Source organism: Rhinopithecus roxellana, chromosome 16 (assembly GCF_007565055.1).
Source record: "Rhinopithecus roxellana isolate Shanxi Qingling chromosome 16, ASM756505v1, whole genome shotgun sequence".
Classification (NCBI taxonomy): Eukaryota; Metazoa; Chordata; class Mammalia; order Primates; family Cercopithecidae; genus Rhinopithecus; species Rhinopithecus roxellana.
This window is the reverse complement of record NC_044564.1, coordinates 34,512,633-34,530,729: the sequence shown is the minus strand read 5'-3', so window position 1 is coordinate 34,530,729 and position 18,097 is coordinate 34,512,633. Positions and strand designations below refer to the sequence as shown.

General features: G+C 35.7%; 1 protein-coding gene across 1 annotated transcript in view; it reads left to right on the top strand.

The window, feature by feature from the left end:
- Window positions 1-18,097, top strand: part of AGTPBP1 (ATP/GTP binding protein 1) — a 204,845-nt gene that overhangs the window by 58,388 nt on the left and 128,360 nt on the right. Inside the window, exons 4-6 of the mRNA XM_010378074.2 lie at window positions 9,524-9,591; window positions 12,528-12,591; window positions 13,327-13,473. Of these exons, the coding sequence (XP_010376376.1) occupies window positions 9,524-9,591; window positions 12,528-12,591; window positions 13,327-13,473 (279 nt within the window). The remainder of the gene's footprint in view (window positions 1-9,523; window positions 9,592-12,527; window positions 12,592-13,326; window positions 13,474-18,097) is intronic.

Below are 18,097 nucleotides of genomic sequence, written 5' to 3'. Positions count from 1 at the left end.
TCCAGCATTACCACTGAAAATACTCCTAACCATACCACTGTCAGAGAATGACCCTCTTCCCACCTTTTCAGCCACCACTGGAGTCTAACTCCCGAATACTGTCCCTTGGGGTGTGTAATCTCGTGACTCTGTATATAGTGCCTAGAAGTAGCCAACCAACACAGTATAAGTTGGTAGTGAAAGATTGTCCCATCCTTTATAGGATAATCCAGTTAGCTACCCATTTGGGAGAAAAAGTTTGGAATTTATAGTTGAAAAAAGAAATGCAAACAACCAAGAAATGTACAGAAATTTTCTTTACTCCCTTACAGTTCAGGAACTGCTAATGAAAACAACAAAGATATCTTTCACTAGTCAGATTGACAGAAATTAGAATGACAATGTTTGGTGCTGTTGAAGGCATGGGGAGAGGGTACTCTCATATACTGTTGGAGGCATAGTAATTATTACAAACTTGGAGAAAATAATCTGGCAATGTGTACTAAAACAAATTGCACCTGGTATTTGACCCAGCACCTGGTATTTGATTTTTACTTTAAGAAATGTATATATATGTATGTATAATTTTTATTTTTATTTATTTTATTTATTTTTGAGACAGTCTCTCTCACTCTGTTGCCCGGGCTGGATTGCAGCGGCGCAATCTTGACTCACTGCAACCTCCACCTCCCCGGTTCAAGCCATTCTTCTGTCTCAGTCCCCCGAGTAGCTGGGATTACGCCAACTAGGCATATGCCACAACACCCGGTTAATTTTTTATATTTTTGGTAGAGATGGAATTTCACCATGTTGGCAAGGCTGGTCTCCAACTCTTGACCTCAGGTGATCTGCCTGCCTCGGCCTCCCAAAGTGCTGGGATTACAGGTGTGAGCCACTGTGCCCGGCCAAGAAATATATTTTAACTGAAATAAAAATGCTAGTTAGAGAGAGTATAGAGATCTTCATTGTGGCATTATTTGTAATGTCAAAGGTCAAGAAACAACTTAAATGTTTATCATTAAGAGAATGTGTGAATAGTTTTTGATATAGCCCAACTGGAAATTTATAGTCATATTATGCAGCTATTATGAATAATACATTATTTATGATGGGGACTCTTGTAACCCCCACACCCGGCTTACCCCAAACTAATTAAATCTTATTGTTAACGCTTTTCAGATGGTTCCAAAATTGAGAGCTACTGCTGTAGACAGGGAATGGCTAGTGTTTTCTGGGAAGGGCCAGATAGACATATTTTAGGCTTTGTGAGCCATACAGTCTCTGCCCTGTAGCACAAAAACAGCCATAGATGATACATAAAGAAACAGGCATGGCTGAGTTCCTATAATCTTTATTGTAAACACTGAAAAAAAAATTATAATTGAAACATACAGTTCAAATGTGTAACTATATGCACTCCTTGGAGGCTGAAATTTAGTATATTATGTACAGCAAGATTCTTTAGTTCATATGACTATGAATGTGTATAGTCTCATTTTTGTACAAAATATGTGTAGTCTCATTTTTTGTATAAAATAAACCATTATATTTGTATGTAATATTTGTATGAGCCAGGCCAAAAGATAAAAGGAAGGATGCATATCAAATTGTTAGCTGTAACTATATTGATGGGATAGGAATGGAGGAGAATAAGGTAAGCTAATTTTGTTTCAGACATTTTAAAATTGTTGCAACAATCATATACTACTTATATATTTAAATGATATAAAAAACCAACCCCTACAACACATTTTATTCACACTGTTAACTTATAAATTTCCATAATTTGCCTCTCGTTAACTGCTTATGTACAGTGAACATGGTTCTTTCTTGCAATTTCCCTTTAGCTTTTTTCCTAGAAACATTTATATTATCTATTTTCATGCAAATGGTTAATTTGTTGGCCCATGGTTGTTGCTAATCTTTCCTTATAATCCTTTTAGTTTCTATAGAGTAGGGAGCGTCATTCCTGATTTTGATTGTGCCCTCTCTTTTTTCTTGGTCAGCTCATTAGTTCTCAACCAGGAGTGATTGCGTTTGCCCCACTTTTCCCCCCAGGGGCATTGGCAATGTTTGGTGACATTTTTAGTTGTAAATTTTTTTTTTAGTGGGGCTTACTGGAATCTGTTGGATAGAAGCCAGAGATGTTGCTGAACATTTTGTAATATATAGATCAGCCCCCCACAAGAAAGAATTATCTGTCCCAAAATGTCAAGGAATGAGGTTCGGAAACCCTAGGCTAGCTAAAAGTTTGTCAATTTTGTTGATATTGTTAAAGAACCAACTTCTGGTTTAATTGATTTTCTCTGTTTTGTTTCATTGATTTCCTTCTTTTATTTATTGTTTTCTTCCTTCTGCTTGTTTTGAGTTTAATTTGCTCTTTCCTTGCCTTTTTTTTTTTTTTTAAATTTTGAGACAGTGTTTCATTCTTGTTGCCCAGGCTGGAGTGCAATGGTAAGATCTCGGCTCACTGCAACCTCTGTCTCCTGGGTTCAAGTGATTCTCCTGCCTCAGCACCCCTGAGTAGCTGGGATTACGGGCACCTCTCACCACACCCGGCTAATTTTTTGTATTTTTAGTAGAGATGGGGTTTCAACATGTCAGGCTGGTCTTGAACTCCTGACCTCAGGTGATCCACCCGCCTCAGCCTCCCAGAGTGCTGGGATTACAGGCATGAGCCACTGCGCCCGGCCTGCCATTTTCTTACAGTAGATGTCTAGATTATTTATTTTGAGACCTTTATTTCTACTGGAGGCATTCGAAGCCATAGATTTTTCTGTAAACATTGCTTTAGCTACATTCTACAAATTTTGATATATTGTATTTTTGTTTTAATTCAGTTGACAATATGTTCTAATTTTCTTTGTGATTTTTTTTCTTTGACCCATAGGTTTTTTTAGAAGTGTGTTGTTTAATTTCCCAATATTTCAGGAATTCTTAAATTTCCTTCTGTTGATTTCTAATTTAATTCTGTTGTGGCCAGAGAATATACTTTGAATTATTTCAATTCTTGGAATTGTTTGAGACTTGTTTTATGACTTAGTTTATGGTTTCTCCCGAAAAATGTTCCTTGCCTACTTGAAAAGAATGTGTATTTTGCTCTTGTTGCGCGAACTGTTCTATGCATATCAATTAGGTCAGGTTAGTTGATAGTGTTGTTCAGATTTCTTATGCACTGTTGATTTTCTATCCAGGTGCTCTGTTAATTAGTAGGAGTTAGGTGTTAAAATATTATCAAATTGTGTATTTATTTTTTTAATTTTGGCAGGTTTTGGTTAATGTATTTTGAGGCCCTGTTGTTAGCTGTGTATATAGTTATAGTTGTTTCATTTTCCTGATAGTTTGCCTCTTCCATCATTGTGAAATATTGCTTTTTGTCTCATAATAGTTCTAGACTTAAAGTTCATTTTGTCTAATGGTAATATCACCACTCCAGCTGCCTAATGATTACTCATTGCATATCGTACCATTTTCATGTCTTTTACTTTGAACTTGTCTGTACCTTCAAATCTGAAGTGTGTTTCTTGAAGATAGCATATTGTTGGATCTTGCTTCTTAACTAGTCTGTTTTAGTGCTTCCAATTTAATGCATTTATTAATATGATTGGATTTGCATCTGCCATTTTGCTATTTGTTTTGTTTCATGTGTTCTACATTCTTCTCATTCTTTCACTGCTTTTGTGTTATCTAACTTTAAGAAATTGTAGGTCTTTTCTTAGTGGTTCCTGAAGGATTAAAACGTGCATCTTTTTACAGTGTACTGCAGTGCACTGAATTCCAGTCAGTATCAAAACTCCCCGTATAGCTTCATTTCCTTCTCACTCCTTATGCTGTTATTGATTTACATGTTATGCTTATACATATTAGAATCCCAGCAATACAGTGTTATAATTATTGCTTATACAATCTTATGCTTTATAAAGAAGTTCTAAATGAAGAGCAGGATTAAGAGCCAACAGATTGATAGTTAAAGTAACAGGGGTGGAATTAAGTTTCCTTAGAAGGAGATGTAGAGTGAGAAAGATGAGGCTTGTGTCCTGGGAACTGTGCACTTTTAGATAGGGCTCTAAAGGGGTCTTGTGAAGATAATCAATTGCGTTCACATGATTTGATGTCTTTGATGATTTACCCCTTTATCATTATGGAAAGTTTCTCTTTATCTCTGGTAGTGTTCTTTGTCTGAAGTTTATTTTGTCTGATATTAGTATAACCCTTCAAGCTTTCCTGTGGTTGTTGTTTTGCATGATACAGTCTTTTCCGTTCTTTTACTCCCAGCCTTTTTGTGTCATTGAATCCGAAGTATGATTTCTGTAGATAGCATATAGTTGGATCTTTTTAAAAAAATACTTAACCAGTTTGACAGTCTGAGTGTTTCATCTGAGCATTTGGTCTGTTAACATTGAATGTAGTTGTTGATTGGATTTAGGTCTGCAATTTTATTTTCTCTTTATCTTTTATGTGTTTTATTCCTTTTCTTCCTGTCCTACCCTATTTTGGATTATTTATTTTTGTTTTAGAATTTCATTTTAATTTACCTATTGGCTTTTTAGTTATACCTCTTTTCATTTCTAAGAAGTAATTTCTTTGAAGATTGCAGTAAATGTCATTAACTTTTCACAGTTTGCTTAGAATTATTATTGTTACTTCATGTAAATTTAGAATCTTAAATTTTTTCTGCCATTCTTCAGCTGTAATTGTCATGTGTATCTACATCTATATACATTACAACACAATTTTTGTTTTATCCAGTCATGTATGTTTTAAAGATATTAAGAAGAAAAAAGGTAGTTTTTACATTTGCAGAGATATTTACCATTTTGGAAGCTCTTTATTATTTTCTAATGATGTGAGTTTGATCTGGTGCCATTTCTCTTTAGTCTACAGAATTTTGTCATTTCCAGTAGTTCAGATTGGCTGTGGAAGATTTTTTTTTTTTTCTTAATCTGACAGTGAATTTATTTCACCATTTTTGAAGGATATTTTTACTGGATATAGAATTCTGGGTTGGCAGTTTCATCATTGTCATCATCTTTTAGCAGTTTAAAGTGTGCTTAAAATTGTGTTTCCACCATTTTATGGCCTCCATAATTTCAAATGAGAACTCTGTTGTCATTTGAATCTTCGTTTTCCTGAACGTTATGTGTGATTTTTTTCTAGCTGATTTCAGGATTTTTTTTTTTTGTTTTTGTTTTTGCTTTTCAAGTTTGACTGGCTGTAGTTTTCTTCATAGTTATCCTGCTTGGAATTCACTGATATTCTTGAATCTGTAAATTTCTATCTTTAGCCAAATTTGGGACATTTTTGGTGGCTCAATTTTTTTCTCCCTTGTTTTCTCTATTTGTCTTGTGGAAGTATGATTATACATATATTAGATTTTTGGTATTTTTTCAGCTATTGTTGAGGCTTATATATTTTAAGTTTAATTCTCTGTTATTTGGGTTGGATAATTTCTATTGTTCTATTGTCAGTTTCACTGCCTCTTTCCTATGCATTCTTCCAGTTAGCTGTCTGATAATTTATTTCAGATGTTATTTTTTTTATTCTCAAAGATGCACTTGGTTCGTTTGTTTTTGTAGTTTCTATTTCTCTGCAGTGTTTTCTCGTCTTTTCATTCATTGTGTACTTCTTTAATGTCATTTATTATAATAGCTGCTTTAAAATTCTTGTCTGTAAATCTAAATCTAACATTCAGATAATTGAAGCTGTTGAAGAAAGAATACAGCATTATGATAACTGGGAAGGATTATATTTAAAGAAGCCAAAGGAAGATGCAGTAGTCAACAGTGTTAAGTGTTAGGAAGGTTAGTTAAAATTCTTTTTGATTGGATTATTAACAAATTGATCACAACAAAAACACTTTTCAAGTGGTAGGATTAGATGGAAGATTACAGTATGTTATAATGTGAGTGGCAAATGAAATAATCACAGGGAATATAGAGTACTTGTTTGAGGAGCTTCACTGAGAAAGAAAAGAGGGAAATAGAGGGGGAGGCAGGGTAAAATAAGATTTGGTAAGTATGTGGAATAACAAAAGTGTATTTATTGGTTGAGGGGGAACAACCAATATGTTGGTAGAGGTTGAAGATAAAGATTCATAAGAACATAGAAAGGATGGAATTCAGAACATAGATGAAGGGACATTTCTTCCTAACCTCCACTTCCCTGCTCCTCTCTGCCATTTATTGGCAGAAGGAATGCAAGACTGTCAAGGATTTTGGTACAGGAGCATATAGAGTTTGGTTGTTATTAGTAAAATGTTTTGTTAACTATTACTTTGCTTCATTTTAATGAGGAAAAATTTAGGTTCTGAGAAGTCCAGAGAATGAGAAGAAAGATTGAGGGCTACTAGAAATGTTGGAATAGCTATAGGCTATGGCAGGGCCCATGGTGATGGATGTGAGCTAAGATAAGTGAAAGGAGCAGTTTTGTGTTCCCAAGTGAGGTTGGAATTCATTAATTTTATGGTATTAACAGTCTTAGATTGTGGTGTTATTTTAACTATGATGTAGGAGTAGGGAACTTAGCTTTTTGGGGTTCACTTCTGTGTCAGGGTTTGTGGTGGGAAAGTTGGTGGGGGTGGATGTGCTTGGAATCCAAGTTAAGTATGGAGGGGACTGATACTGTGGGAAAACAGTGCTACCTCGCACTGGATAAGAAGTTTCAACAAAGATGACAGTGAGGTTTATATAGTCTTTATAAAGGAAAGATGAATAGAAATGTTAGGAGGTTATGGTCCATAATTAGAAGATTAGAGGTTAAGATATCAGAGGCAGAGCAGTTTGAGGTCCTGAGAATGGCCATCCAGAATGTTGATGAATTGGAGCACAGAGGGAAGGATTTTGTTTTGAGGTCAAGAAACTATGGAACTAGGTATTTGAATGAATTTTCTACATTGGCATTGAAGTCTCCCAAGATCATGGCAGAATTTGGACTAGAGTAGAAAACTGTTAGTCTGAACACCTAATTCTCATTTAGTGTGAGGCGTAAACAAAACAGTGGTGAATGTTAACAAGGGGAGGCTGCATTATACTGTCTTCAAAGGAAGAGAGTTTTTTTACCCTTCATGGAGGTGAAATGTAATGGCTTGTTAGTGGTGATATTAATATTGAAAAATAATTTGGCTTTAATATTAAATCAGGGGCCTTTAAAATACTACATCAAGGATACATTAGATATTTGAAACAGTGTTTTATTTTATAACTCAATATTTTTTGGTGGAGGCAGCAGGGCTGGAGAAAAAAATGACATACTTTTTAAAAAGGAGAAATTTAATTTTACTGTCATTAATGAAGTTTCCTTTAGGTAAATTTTATATTCTTTTAAGCATTAGCAATGTGGCAGTAAGGAACTGGTGAACATTATTTTAGGTCTTCATATCACTTGTGGGAGTTTCTGTTTTGAAAGATGTAAGGTTCCTATAAGTTTAACGAAGCCCATTAACTGAACCTGAGATGATGCATGATAGCGTGAGATTGTTGTTTTAAGATAAATATGACGAGTACTCTCTGGCATATTTGTTTTGTAGCTAGTCATAGGTAGTTGTTATAAATAACATTATACTATATCCTTTCTGTAGTACATTTTTCCCTCTATTTACTCCTAACTTAGAGTAACTTAATTTTCAAGTGATGTCAGACTCATGAAGTTGAACAGGATTTGCTCAGAGCAAAAGTATGATGTTCTGAAGGCTTAGCCTGAGTTTGTTTTTTTTCCCATCTGTGTTGATATTTTCCTTTAATCAGGGCCTCACTGCCTATTGTTCTTCTCTTAAACTCCCTTGACTATCTCCATGTGGAACATTGAATTTGGTATCAGTCCTTTGAACTTCATTGTGGAATATGTACTGTATTGAGAATGGGTTGTAGTCTGTTTTTTAAAATCTCAAAATGTGAAATAAATGGCACTGTCATTCTGTATTAGAAGAATTTCTGGCGTTAGTATTCAGGTTTGACATTAAATTAAGTGCATTAAATGCTGGAAGACTATAAGTTTTGGGTTCAGAAACACAAGTGATCACCTAGTCTTTCCACTTGTTTGCTCAGTGACTTGTACAGATTTATTCTCCTTTCTGAACTTAAATCTTTAAATCCATGAAAACAGTACTTTTTCCCCCCGAGGGTTAAAGTGAGTTATAAATGAGATAATGTACATGGAATAGTAAATGTTAGTTCCTTTTCTAAATGTTGACCTAGGATGTACTTTTCTTCCCTTGTTAATCAAAGGAGAAGAATTGTGAAGAAGCTCTAGAAACCTTCCTTCACCTAATAGAAATAATGTATGCTGGTTTTTTGTTGTTGTTGTTGTTGTTGTTTGTTTGTTTGTTTTAACCAATCCTAACGAGAGGAAAAGGATCATTTGGGTGATCTGGTCTCCAGATTGTTTCAGAAGTAGACTTTTGTTAGTTTTGTTTATTTTTGTGTGATACGGAATTTTAAAATAGTATTAATACAGGTTGGGCATGGTGGCTCACGCCTGTAATCCCAGCACTTTGGGAAGCCGAGGCGGGTGGATCACGAGGTTGGGAGTTCAAGACCTGCCTGACCAACAGGTTGAAACCCCGTCTCTACTAAAAATACAAAAATTAAGAAAATGTGGCACATGTACACCATGGAATACTATGCAGCCATAAAAAAGGATGAGTTCGTGTCCTTTGTAGGGACATGGATGCAGCTGGAAACCATCATTCTTAGCAAACTATTGCAAGAACAGAAAACCAAATACCGCATGTTCTCACTCATAGGTGGGAATTGAACAATGAGATCACTTGGACACAGGAAGGGGAGCATCACACACTGGGTCCTATTGTGGGGAGGCAGGGAGTGAGAGATAGCATTAGGAGATATACCTAATGTAAATGACGAGTTAATGGGTGCAGCACACCAACATGGCACATGTATACATATGTAACAAACCTGCACGTTGTGCACATGTACCCTAGAACTTAAAGTATAATAAAAAAAAATACAAAAATTAGCTGGACGTGGTGGCACACACCTGTAATCCTAGCTGCTCAGGAGGCTGAGGCAGGAGAATTGCTTAAACCCCGGAGGTGGAGGTTGTTGTGAGTGGAGATTGCGCCACTGCACTCCAGCCTGGGCGACACAGTGAGACTCCATCTCAAAAAAAAAAAAAAAGAGGTATTAATACGATCAAAACATTGGAAAATGGTAGTAGGTTTTTGTTTTCACCCATTTTGATGAACAGTTTTCTAGTTCTACTCATGAAGATGAGGCAAGACTCCTACCTTCCCTAGTTCTGGCACTTGTACTATATTATCGATTTTAAGATTCTAAATGGATGAATAGGGATCACCTAATTCATGACAGGAGCTGTGATGAAATGTGAAGAACGCTATGTTAACTGAAATCTCGAAGTCCACATACGGTAGAATTAGCAACATCAGAGGGAAGAACGTCTGTGAACCAAGTTAGAGTGTTTACTGTACCAGTGGAGACTTGTTGAATCTTTATTAGCTATATGCAACAAAACTATACATACTGTTAAAAATTTATGCTTGAGAAAAAAATTGTGTGCTACTTTTCAGAAAAAACAAGGAGAGAAATGACAGCCAAAGGTTCTACAGGAATGGAAATTCTGCTGTCAACATTAGAGGTAAATCAGTGACACACTTTAATTATGTAACTACTAATGCCAAGCGATACTGAAGAACAAAAAGCCTATGTGTGTGTGTATAAATACACACAGAAACACATACACACGTACATACATACACATACATGTACACACATGTGTATATATGTATATATGTAACAATTTTTATTTTAGAGGTAAACCAGTGAATAGAAGTTTGTTTTAGGTTTTTAAAATACTATTTGGAATGGTGGTATAAATATTCTAATATGTATTAGGTGACTATTGAAGTATATTTCCCTTATGCAATTATAACTGATAACTGTAAATTATAATCCTAACATGCTATTCTAGTTGGTAATAGAAAATAAAGAATTAGCTGGAAATAAATCTTTAGCTTAAAACAAATGATTGACATTGAAAATTATCGTTTATTGTTTTAGCTGATATACATTTGTGATTTTACTACACATATTGGTTAACTATATTATATTGATGATAATTGAATTTCTATGCCAGTGTAAAGTTTTGGGTGGACCAACAGGATGTATTCAGAATCAGGATTCTGTATTTTGTTCAGTTGCAATGTTAAGAACAAGAAATGAATTCATGTTCTTCAATAGGAGGTCTTAGCATCATAAAGATGTCATTTCTCCCTAGACTGATCTGTTACTTCAGAGCAATCTCAATAAAAGTTACCAACATTTTTTCTTTTTTTTACCAAAATTTTTAACCAACATTTTACCAAATTTTTTTTCTTTTCTTTTTTTTTTTGAGATGGAGTCTTACTCTGTCGCCCAAGCTGGAGTGCAGTGGCACAATCTCGGCTCAGTGCAACCTCCGCCTCCCAGCTTTGAGTGATTCTCTGCCTCAGCATCCCAAGTAGCTGGGATTATAGGTGCACACCACCATGCCCGGCTAATTTTTGTAGTTTTAGGAGAGATGAGGTTTCACCATGTTGACCAGGCTGGTCTTGAACTCCTGACCTCAGGTGATCCACCTGCCTTGGCCTCCCAAAGTGCTGGGATTACGGGTGTGAGCCACTGTGCCCGGCCTAACAGTTTTGTTTTTAAAGTCCAAATGGGGAGACATAATCAGCAAAATATAAAGCACATTTCTGAGAATGAAGATAAGTGAGAAAGGACTATACCCGTTAAATATCAAAGAACATTAGATGTCTTCAGTAATTAAAATAGTTTGGAAATTATGCATGAGTAATAGATAGACTACTACTATAGTGTAACAGAATAGAAAATCCAAAAACAAAATGCATATAGGAATTTAGTATTATTTATTAAAGGTAGCATTTCAGATCAGTGAGGAATAGAGTGGTAGCTGTCTGGAAGAATATAACATTGAATCCTGACTTCCTGCATTCCACACCCAAATAAATTCCATATGAAGCAAATATTTAAGCATGGAAAATGGAATAATAATACTAGAGAAAGAGAGAGGAATTTTAAAATAACCTTACAACAAAGAAGGCTTTTTTAAGTATGAAAAAATAGAAACTATAAAAGATTGATAGATACAACTATATTAACAAAAGGATGTAGAAAAAAACACCATGGATACTTGGAAAACTGAGGAAAAGTATTTTGGCTTATATAATTTCTTTGACATGTAAAGAATTTCTTCAGTTAAAGGCCGGGTGTGGTGGCTCAAGCCTGTAATGCCAGCTCTTTGGGAGACCCAGACGGGCGGATCACAAGGTCAGGAGATTGAGACCATCCTGACCGGTAAAACCTGGTCTCTACTAAAACCCCGTCTCTACTAAAAAAAAAAAAAAAAAAAAAAAAAAATTAGCTGGGCGTGGTGGCGGGTGCCTGTAGTCCCAGCTACTCAGGAGGCTGAGGCAGGAGAATGGTGTGAACCCGGGAGGCGGAGCTTGCAGTGAGCTGAGATCGCACCACTGCACTCCAGCCTGGGCATCAGAGAGAGACTCCATCTCAAAAAAAAAATTCATTTGGGAAGGGAAGAAAAACCCCTCAAAAACTATGTAAAGGCTTTGCACAGTTCTCAGAAAAAGAAACACAGATGTCACTTGAGATTGAGCATTACTTTTAATAAGATAAATAAAACCAAAGTACAATGTTTAAACATTTTCACTTATGAGATAGGTTGTCCAAACTTGGAGAAATAGTCACACCTCTGCATTGCTAATGGGAGTATAAATTATTTCATAGAGAGCAGCTTGCTAATATCTATTAAAATAAAGGTCCATATTCTTTGAACTTGAAATTGTAGGCATTTACCTTACTATACAGATGTTCTTTACCATGTGTAAATATATATCGTTAGTTAAATTTGAAACTTTTAATAGCAAAATATTAAAAGCAACCTAAATATTTCATGGGTAGATGACTGGTTACATAAACAATGGTGATATAGACATATAATGGAATATATCCTGTAGCCCTCAAAAAGAAGAAGCTCTTTATCGATATGTAAAATATCAAGGTGCAAAATAGTACCTATAGAGCAATACTATTTGGAGAAACAAACCTGTATGCACATGTATATATTTACATGGATTTCTTTTATATGTGCATATTATCTTTGGCAGAATGCAAAAGAAATTGATAACATGATCGTCTTCTGAGAGGGCAGCTAGGTGATTGAGTAGTCACCAGACATACATTGTAGTGCCATTTACATTTTGATTCATTTACTGTTTATTATCTGTTTGGCAGAAAGATGAGGAATTCAAATGACAGATTGATTCTTCTTGTAGTAATGTCGATATTAAGCAAGTAATAACTAAAAATGATTTGTAAAAATTCTTAAAGGCAGAAGGAAACAGACTGAAATGATAAAAGAATAGTGAAAACCTGAATACATTTGTTCCTAAAGAAATTGGAAAGGTCATTTGTAAAATATGGGTAGTTCCCAATGGATTCAAAAGTTTGGGAATCAAAAGTTTACAATGTTTTAATAAAACGAACTATTTATTTCAGAACACAAAAGATCTTCAAACTACACTTAATATCTTAAGCATTCTTGTTGAGCTGGTGTCAGCTGGTAAGTTTTTGTTTCTTTGGTCTAATTTCTGTTTCTAAACAGTGATCAACAATGTATCATATTCACTTTATTTGGAATTTTCTGATACTCTTATAGAGGCTATTCTGAGTATTGGAATTTAGAAACTGAAATGTCGTACTTTGTTGTTGTTGCTTTGTTTTTGGTATCTTTTCAAGTATCCCTCAGACTACCCCACAGCCATGTATTTCACAGCCTTGAACCTAGAGTTTCAGCATGATTTGTGTTTACCCTTTGTGTTCTATTTTCTAAATAAATGAGATTAAACAAAATATGTTGATGGTATTTGTTTGATTTTATTGATTGATTGAGATGGAGTTTTGCTTTTGTCGCCCAGGCTTGAGTGCAGTGGTGCCATCTCTGCCCACTGCCACCTCTGCCTCCTGGGTTCAAGAGATTCTCCTGCTTCAAACTCCAAGTAGCTGGGATTGTAGGTGTGTGCCATGATGCCCGGCTAATTTTTGTATTTTTAGCTGAGACGGGGTTTCACCATGTTGGCCAGGTTGGTCTTGAACTCCTGACCTCAGGTGAATCCGCCTGTCTCGGCCTCCCTAAGTGCTGTGATTACAGGCGTGAGCTACTGCGCCCGGCCGTATTTGTTTGATTTTAGAAGTCATTCTAAAATCATCAGTTTTAACCATTTCTTGAATGCTAACAAGTTATGATACCTAATATGGGAGGATTTGTTGTTTCAAATTTTTTTGTTTTAATTGTTAGGTGGAGGTCGAAGAGTGAGTTTCTTAGTCACCAAAGGTGGTTCTCAAATACTGTTGCAGTTACTTATGAACGCCAGCAAAGAATCTCCCCCACATGAGGACTTAATGGTACAGATTCATTCTATTCTTGCAAAGATTGGACCAAAAGGTAAGGGATTTCATTTGTATGATTGTTGAATCTAGAACTATTTTTGTAACATGATTCTCTCACCTTGTAACCACTCAGTTTTTAAAAATGTTATTTTAAATTTCTATGGATACATAGTAATTGTACATGTTTATGGGGGTACACCAGTGATATTTTGATACAAATGTGTCTGTAATGATCAAATCTGGGTACATGGGGTATCCATCACCTCTAACATTCATTATTTCTTTGTGTTGGGATCATTCCAAATCTTCTTTTATAGCTATTTTGAAATATATAGTAAATTATTATTAGCTATAGTTGCCCACTGTGTTACCACTGGATGTTATTCCTTCTATCGAAATGTATTTTTGTATCCATTAACAAACTCATCTTTATCTCTCGCTCCCCATTACCCTTGGCAGCCTCTGATAACTATTCACTCCTTTTATGAGATCAATTTTTTTAGCTTCCACGTATGAAAGAGAACATTGATATTTATCTTTCTGTGCCTGCCTTGTTTCACTTGACCTAATGTCCTCCAGTTCCATCCATGTTGCTGCAAATGACAGGATTTCATTCTTTTTTTGTGGTTGAATAATATTCCATTGTGTAAATAAACCACATTTTCTTTATATATTCATTCATTGATGGACACCTAGGTTGATTCCATACCTTGGCTTTTGTGAATAGTGCAGCAGTAAACATGGGAATGCAGATAGTCTTCAGTATACTTATTTCCTTCCATTTGGATATATACCCAACAGTAGGATTGCTAGATCATCTGGTAATTCTATTTTCAGTTTTTTGGAGAACCCCCATACTGTTTTCCATAGTGGCTGTACTAACTTAGATTCTTGCAAACAGTGTATGAGTGTTCCCCTTACCCCTTATCCTCACCAGCATTTACTATTTTCTGTCTTCTTGATAACAGCTGTTTTAACTGGGATGAGGCGATCTCTCATTATGGTTTTGATTTGCATTTCCCTAATGATTAGTAATGTTGAGCATTTTTATCTATACCCATTGCCCATTTATATGTTTTCTTTTGAGAATATTTATTCAGATCTTTTGCCCATTTAAAAAATCCTTTCTCTTTTTTTTTTTTTTTTTTTTTGTTTTTGCTGTTATTTGAGCTCCTTATATATTCTGGTTATTAATCCCCTGTCAGATGAGTAGTCTGTAAGTGTGTCCTCCCATTCTGTAAGTTATCTCTTCACTTTGTTGATTGTTTCCTTTGCTGTTCAGAAGCTTTTTAGCTTGAGGTAATCTCATTTATCAATTTTCGCTTTGGTTACCTATGCTTTCCAGGTCTTACTAAATAAATTTTTACCCAGACTAATGTCCAGAAGCATTTCTCCAATGTTTTCTTATGGAGAGTACTTAATTTTTAAAATCTAAAATGCTACAGCTTTTTCTTAGATTTAGTAATGAAATGCTTTTTTTTTAAATTTTTATTTTGACAGAGTCTCACTGTATTGCCAGGCTGGAGTGCAGTGGTGTGATCTGGGCTTACTGCAACCTCCGCCTCCTGGGTTCAAGCGATTCTCCTGCCTCAGCCTCCCGAGTAGCTGAGACTACAGGCGCGTGCCACCATGCCCGTCTCATTTTTTGTAGTTTTAGTAGAGACGGGGTTTCACCATGTTGGCCAGGATGGTCTCAAATTCCAGACCTCATGATCTGCCCATCTTGGACTCCCAAAGTGCTGGGATTACAGGCGTGAGCCACCACACCTGGCCGAAATGCTTTTTTATGGTTAACTAGTGACCTGCAAGAACTGAGAATCCAAAATTTATGAGGAATTCTATTGCATGTGGTAGACAAAAGAAAAATTTTTGGGTCACAAATGTGTCTTGGAGTGTGTATGTGCCCTCTCAATGTGTTTCTAAAGGATACATGCAATATGGGTATTGTTGAGGCTAGAAGGAAGGAGTATGGATGGGAATGTTTTGAAGAACATGGAGGTAAAATATGTCACTGCTTACTTTAATAGTCATATTTGTGCTGCATAGTGTGAATGCTCAGGAAACTTACAATCTTACTTAAGAAGACAAAAATAGAAAAATTATGAGACCAGTTATTACAACTGTAAGACACGTGAAATATTAAAAAATGCAAATTGGGAAAAATAGGATATAGAACAAAGGAAGAAGTTGATTGAGTTTAGGTTAACTAAGGAAGGCACCCTTTGACTAGGACTTAAGTTCAGTTGTCTCCTTGCACAAAGATTAAAGTAATTCCTTAAATTATTAGAATTGTGTTTTAAGAGTTTTGCCTTTAGCCGGGCGCAGTGGCTCATGCCTGTAAAATCCCAGCACTTTGAGAGGCCGAGGCGGGCGGATCACGAGGTCAGGAGTTTGAGGCCAGCCTGGTCAGCATACTGAAACCCCATCTCTACTAAAAATACAAAAAATTATCTGGGCATGGTGGTGCACACCTGTAATCCCAGCTACTCAGGAGGCTGAGGCAGGAGAATTGCTTGAACCTGGGAGGTGGAGGTTGCAGTGAGCTGAGATTGTGCCACCGCACTCCTCTGTCTCAAAAAGAAAAAAAAGAGTTTTGCCTTTGCCTGTGGCATACATGTGAGTTTTAAACTTTGAGTATTTGGCTAAAATGCTTATTGGAAAAAATGAGGATGCATGTGTACATAGTTTGTGTATTTATTAACATACATATTTCTAGCCTGTCTTTATGTATTGTATAAGTAATTAGTAGTTTTTATAGGTGTTGTTTTAAAGAAAGGAACCCTGAGGTGACTTTAATTTTCCGGGTGTATTAGAAGCTTTAAGACTTAAAGATGTATTTGGTTTATTTAAGGAATATGTTAGCTGTCTCTTATTTTTCTTTAGCTCTTGTATTTAAGATCTAAAGACTCCCTTTTGAGATTTTTGTAGAAAATGAAAATGAAAAAATAAGAAAACCCATAATTTGGCAGAAAATGGGTTAAAACCCCCTGATTTATTGATGAGTATTGTTGTGCTTTCTCTTCTAATCAGAACTAGAAAACCATAATTTGGCAGAAAATGGGTTAAAACCCCCTGATTTATTGATGAGTATTGTTGTGCTTTCTCTTCTAATCAGAACTAGGTTGTCTTCTACTTTTCATGAAATTAAGATATGGATTTTTAAAATAGTTCTTTAATATACCTTTTAAGTTTTAGTTCATCTTTATTTTCTTTTATATATTCTTTTAAATTTGGGCTATTTCCTTTATGGTTTGCCCTAGTTTCCCATGTTTATGTCATTCAAGGACATTATATGGTAATTTTTTGAGTGTTTTTTCTATTCTTTTTATTTTTCTAGTGAGGTAAGATAATTTTCCCTCAGGAATTTTGAGTTATTTTGATTTAAAATTCTTTGTTTGCTGGCCCTATTTACTTTAAGTCTTTTTTTTTTTTTGAGACGGAGTCTTGCTCAGTCGCCCGGGCTGGAGTGCAGTGGCGCGATCTTGGCTCACTACAAGCTCCGCCTCCTGGGTTCACGCCATTCTCCTGCCTCAGCCTCCCGAGTAGCTGGGACTATAGGCGCCCGCCGCCACACCTGGCTAATTTTTTTTGTATTTTTAGTACAGATGGGGTTTCACCATGTTAGCCAGGATGGTCTCGATCTCCTGACCTCGTGATCCGCCTGCCTCGGCCTCCCAAAGTGCTGGGATTACAGGTGTGAGCCACTGCACCCAATCTTAAGTCTTTTTTAAAATTCATTTTTATTTGTATTTTTATATAGTGAAGGAGTACAAGCGCAGATTTCTTACATGCGTGTACTGTGTAGTGGGGAAGTCTGGGCATTTAATGTACCCATAACCTGAATAGTGAACATTGTAGCTAACAGGTAATTTTTCAACTTTCACCCCTGACCCACCCTGCCACTGTTTGTATCTCCAATGTCTACTATAAATCTTAACATTCTTAGGTTCTTCTTATTTAAAATTTTTTTTACTGTTTTAATCTCTTCATAAGAATAAAAATTAAGAACATCTTTTCTTCCCTTTCTGTGTTAAGAATTATTTCCCTTTAGAAATTTATTTGGTAATGTTTGCCAGATTATTTTCTACATAAGCTGTTCATTTTTTAAATTAATTTTTATTTTTTTACAAGTCAGAAAGGAATATGGTTCATATTAAGTAAGTACTGCTGTAATGGACATTTAGATTTTGTTCCTGTTGACTCTCTGATGGTGTTCTGGGAAATGTGTTGAACTGGACAAATGTATACGTATAGTAGAGCAGTTCATTTTTTTTTTATGACAGTCTAAGTGTTGGGCTACTCTGGCCTCCATCCTCCTGCCCTATCCCCCTGTGTTTCTTGGTACATTCTTTCAACTAATGTTTTAAAATAAAAGGGATGTTTTATTTTAAAAATAATACAAATAAGGATTATAGTTTTATTATTTTCAGGCCAACTTTATATTTCATAATATTAATTCACAATATAAATTTAAAATTTACATCACTGATTTGTAATATCATCGTTTCATTCAAAACTTACATGTGGGCCAGGCACAGTGGCTCACGCCTGTAATCTCAGCACTTTGGGAGGCCAAGGCGGGTGGATCACTTGAGGTCAGGAGTTTGAGACCAGCCTGGCCAACGTGGCGAAAGCCCGTCTCTACTAAAAATCCAAAAATTAACCCAATGTGGTGGTGG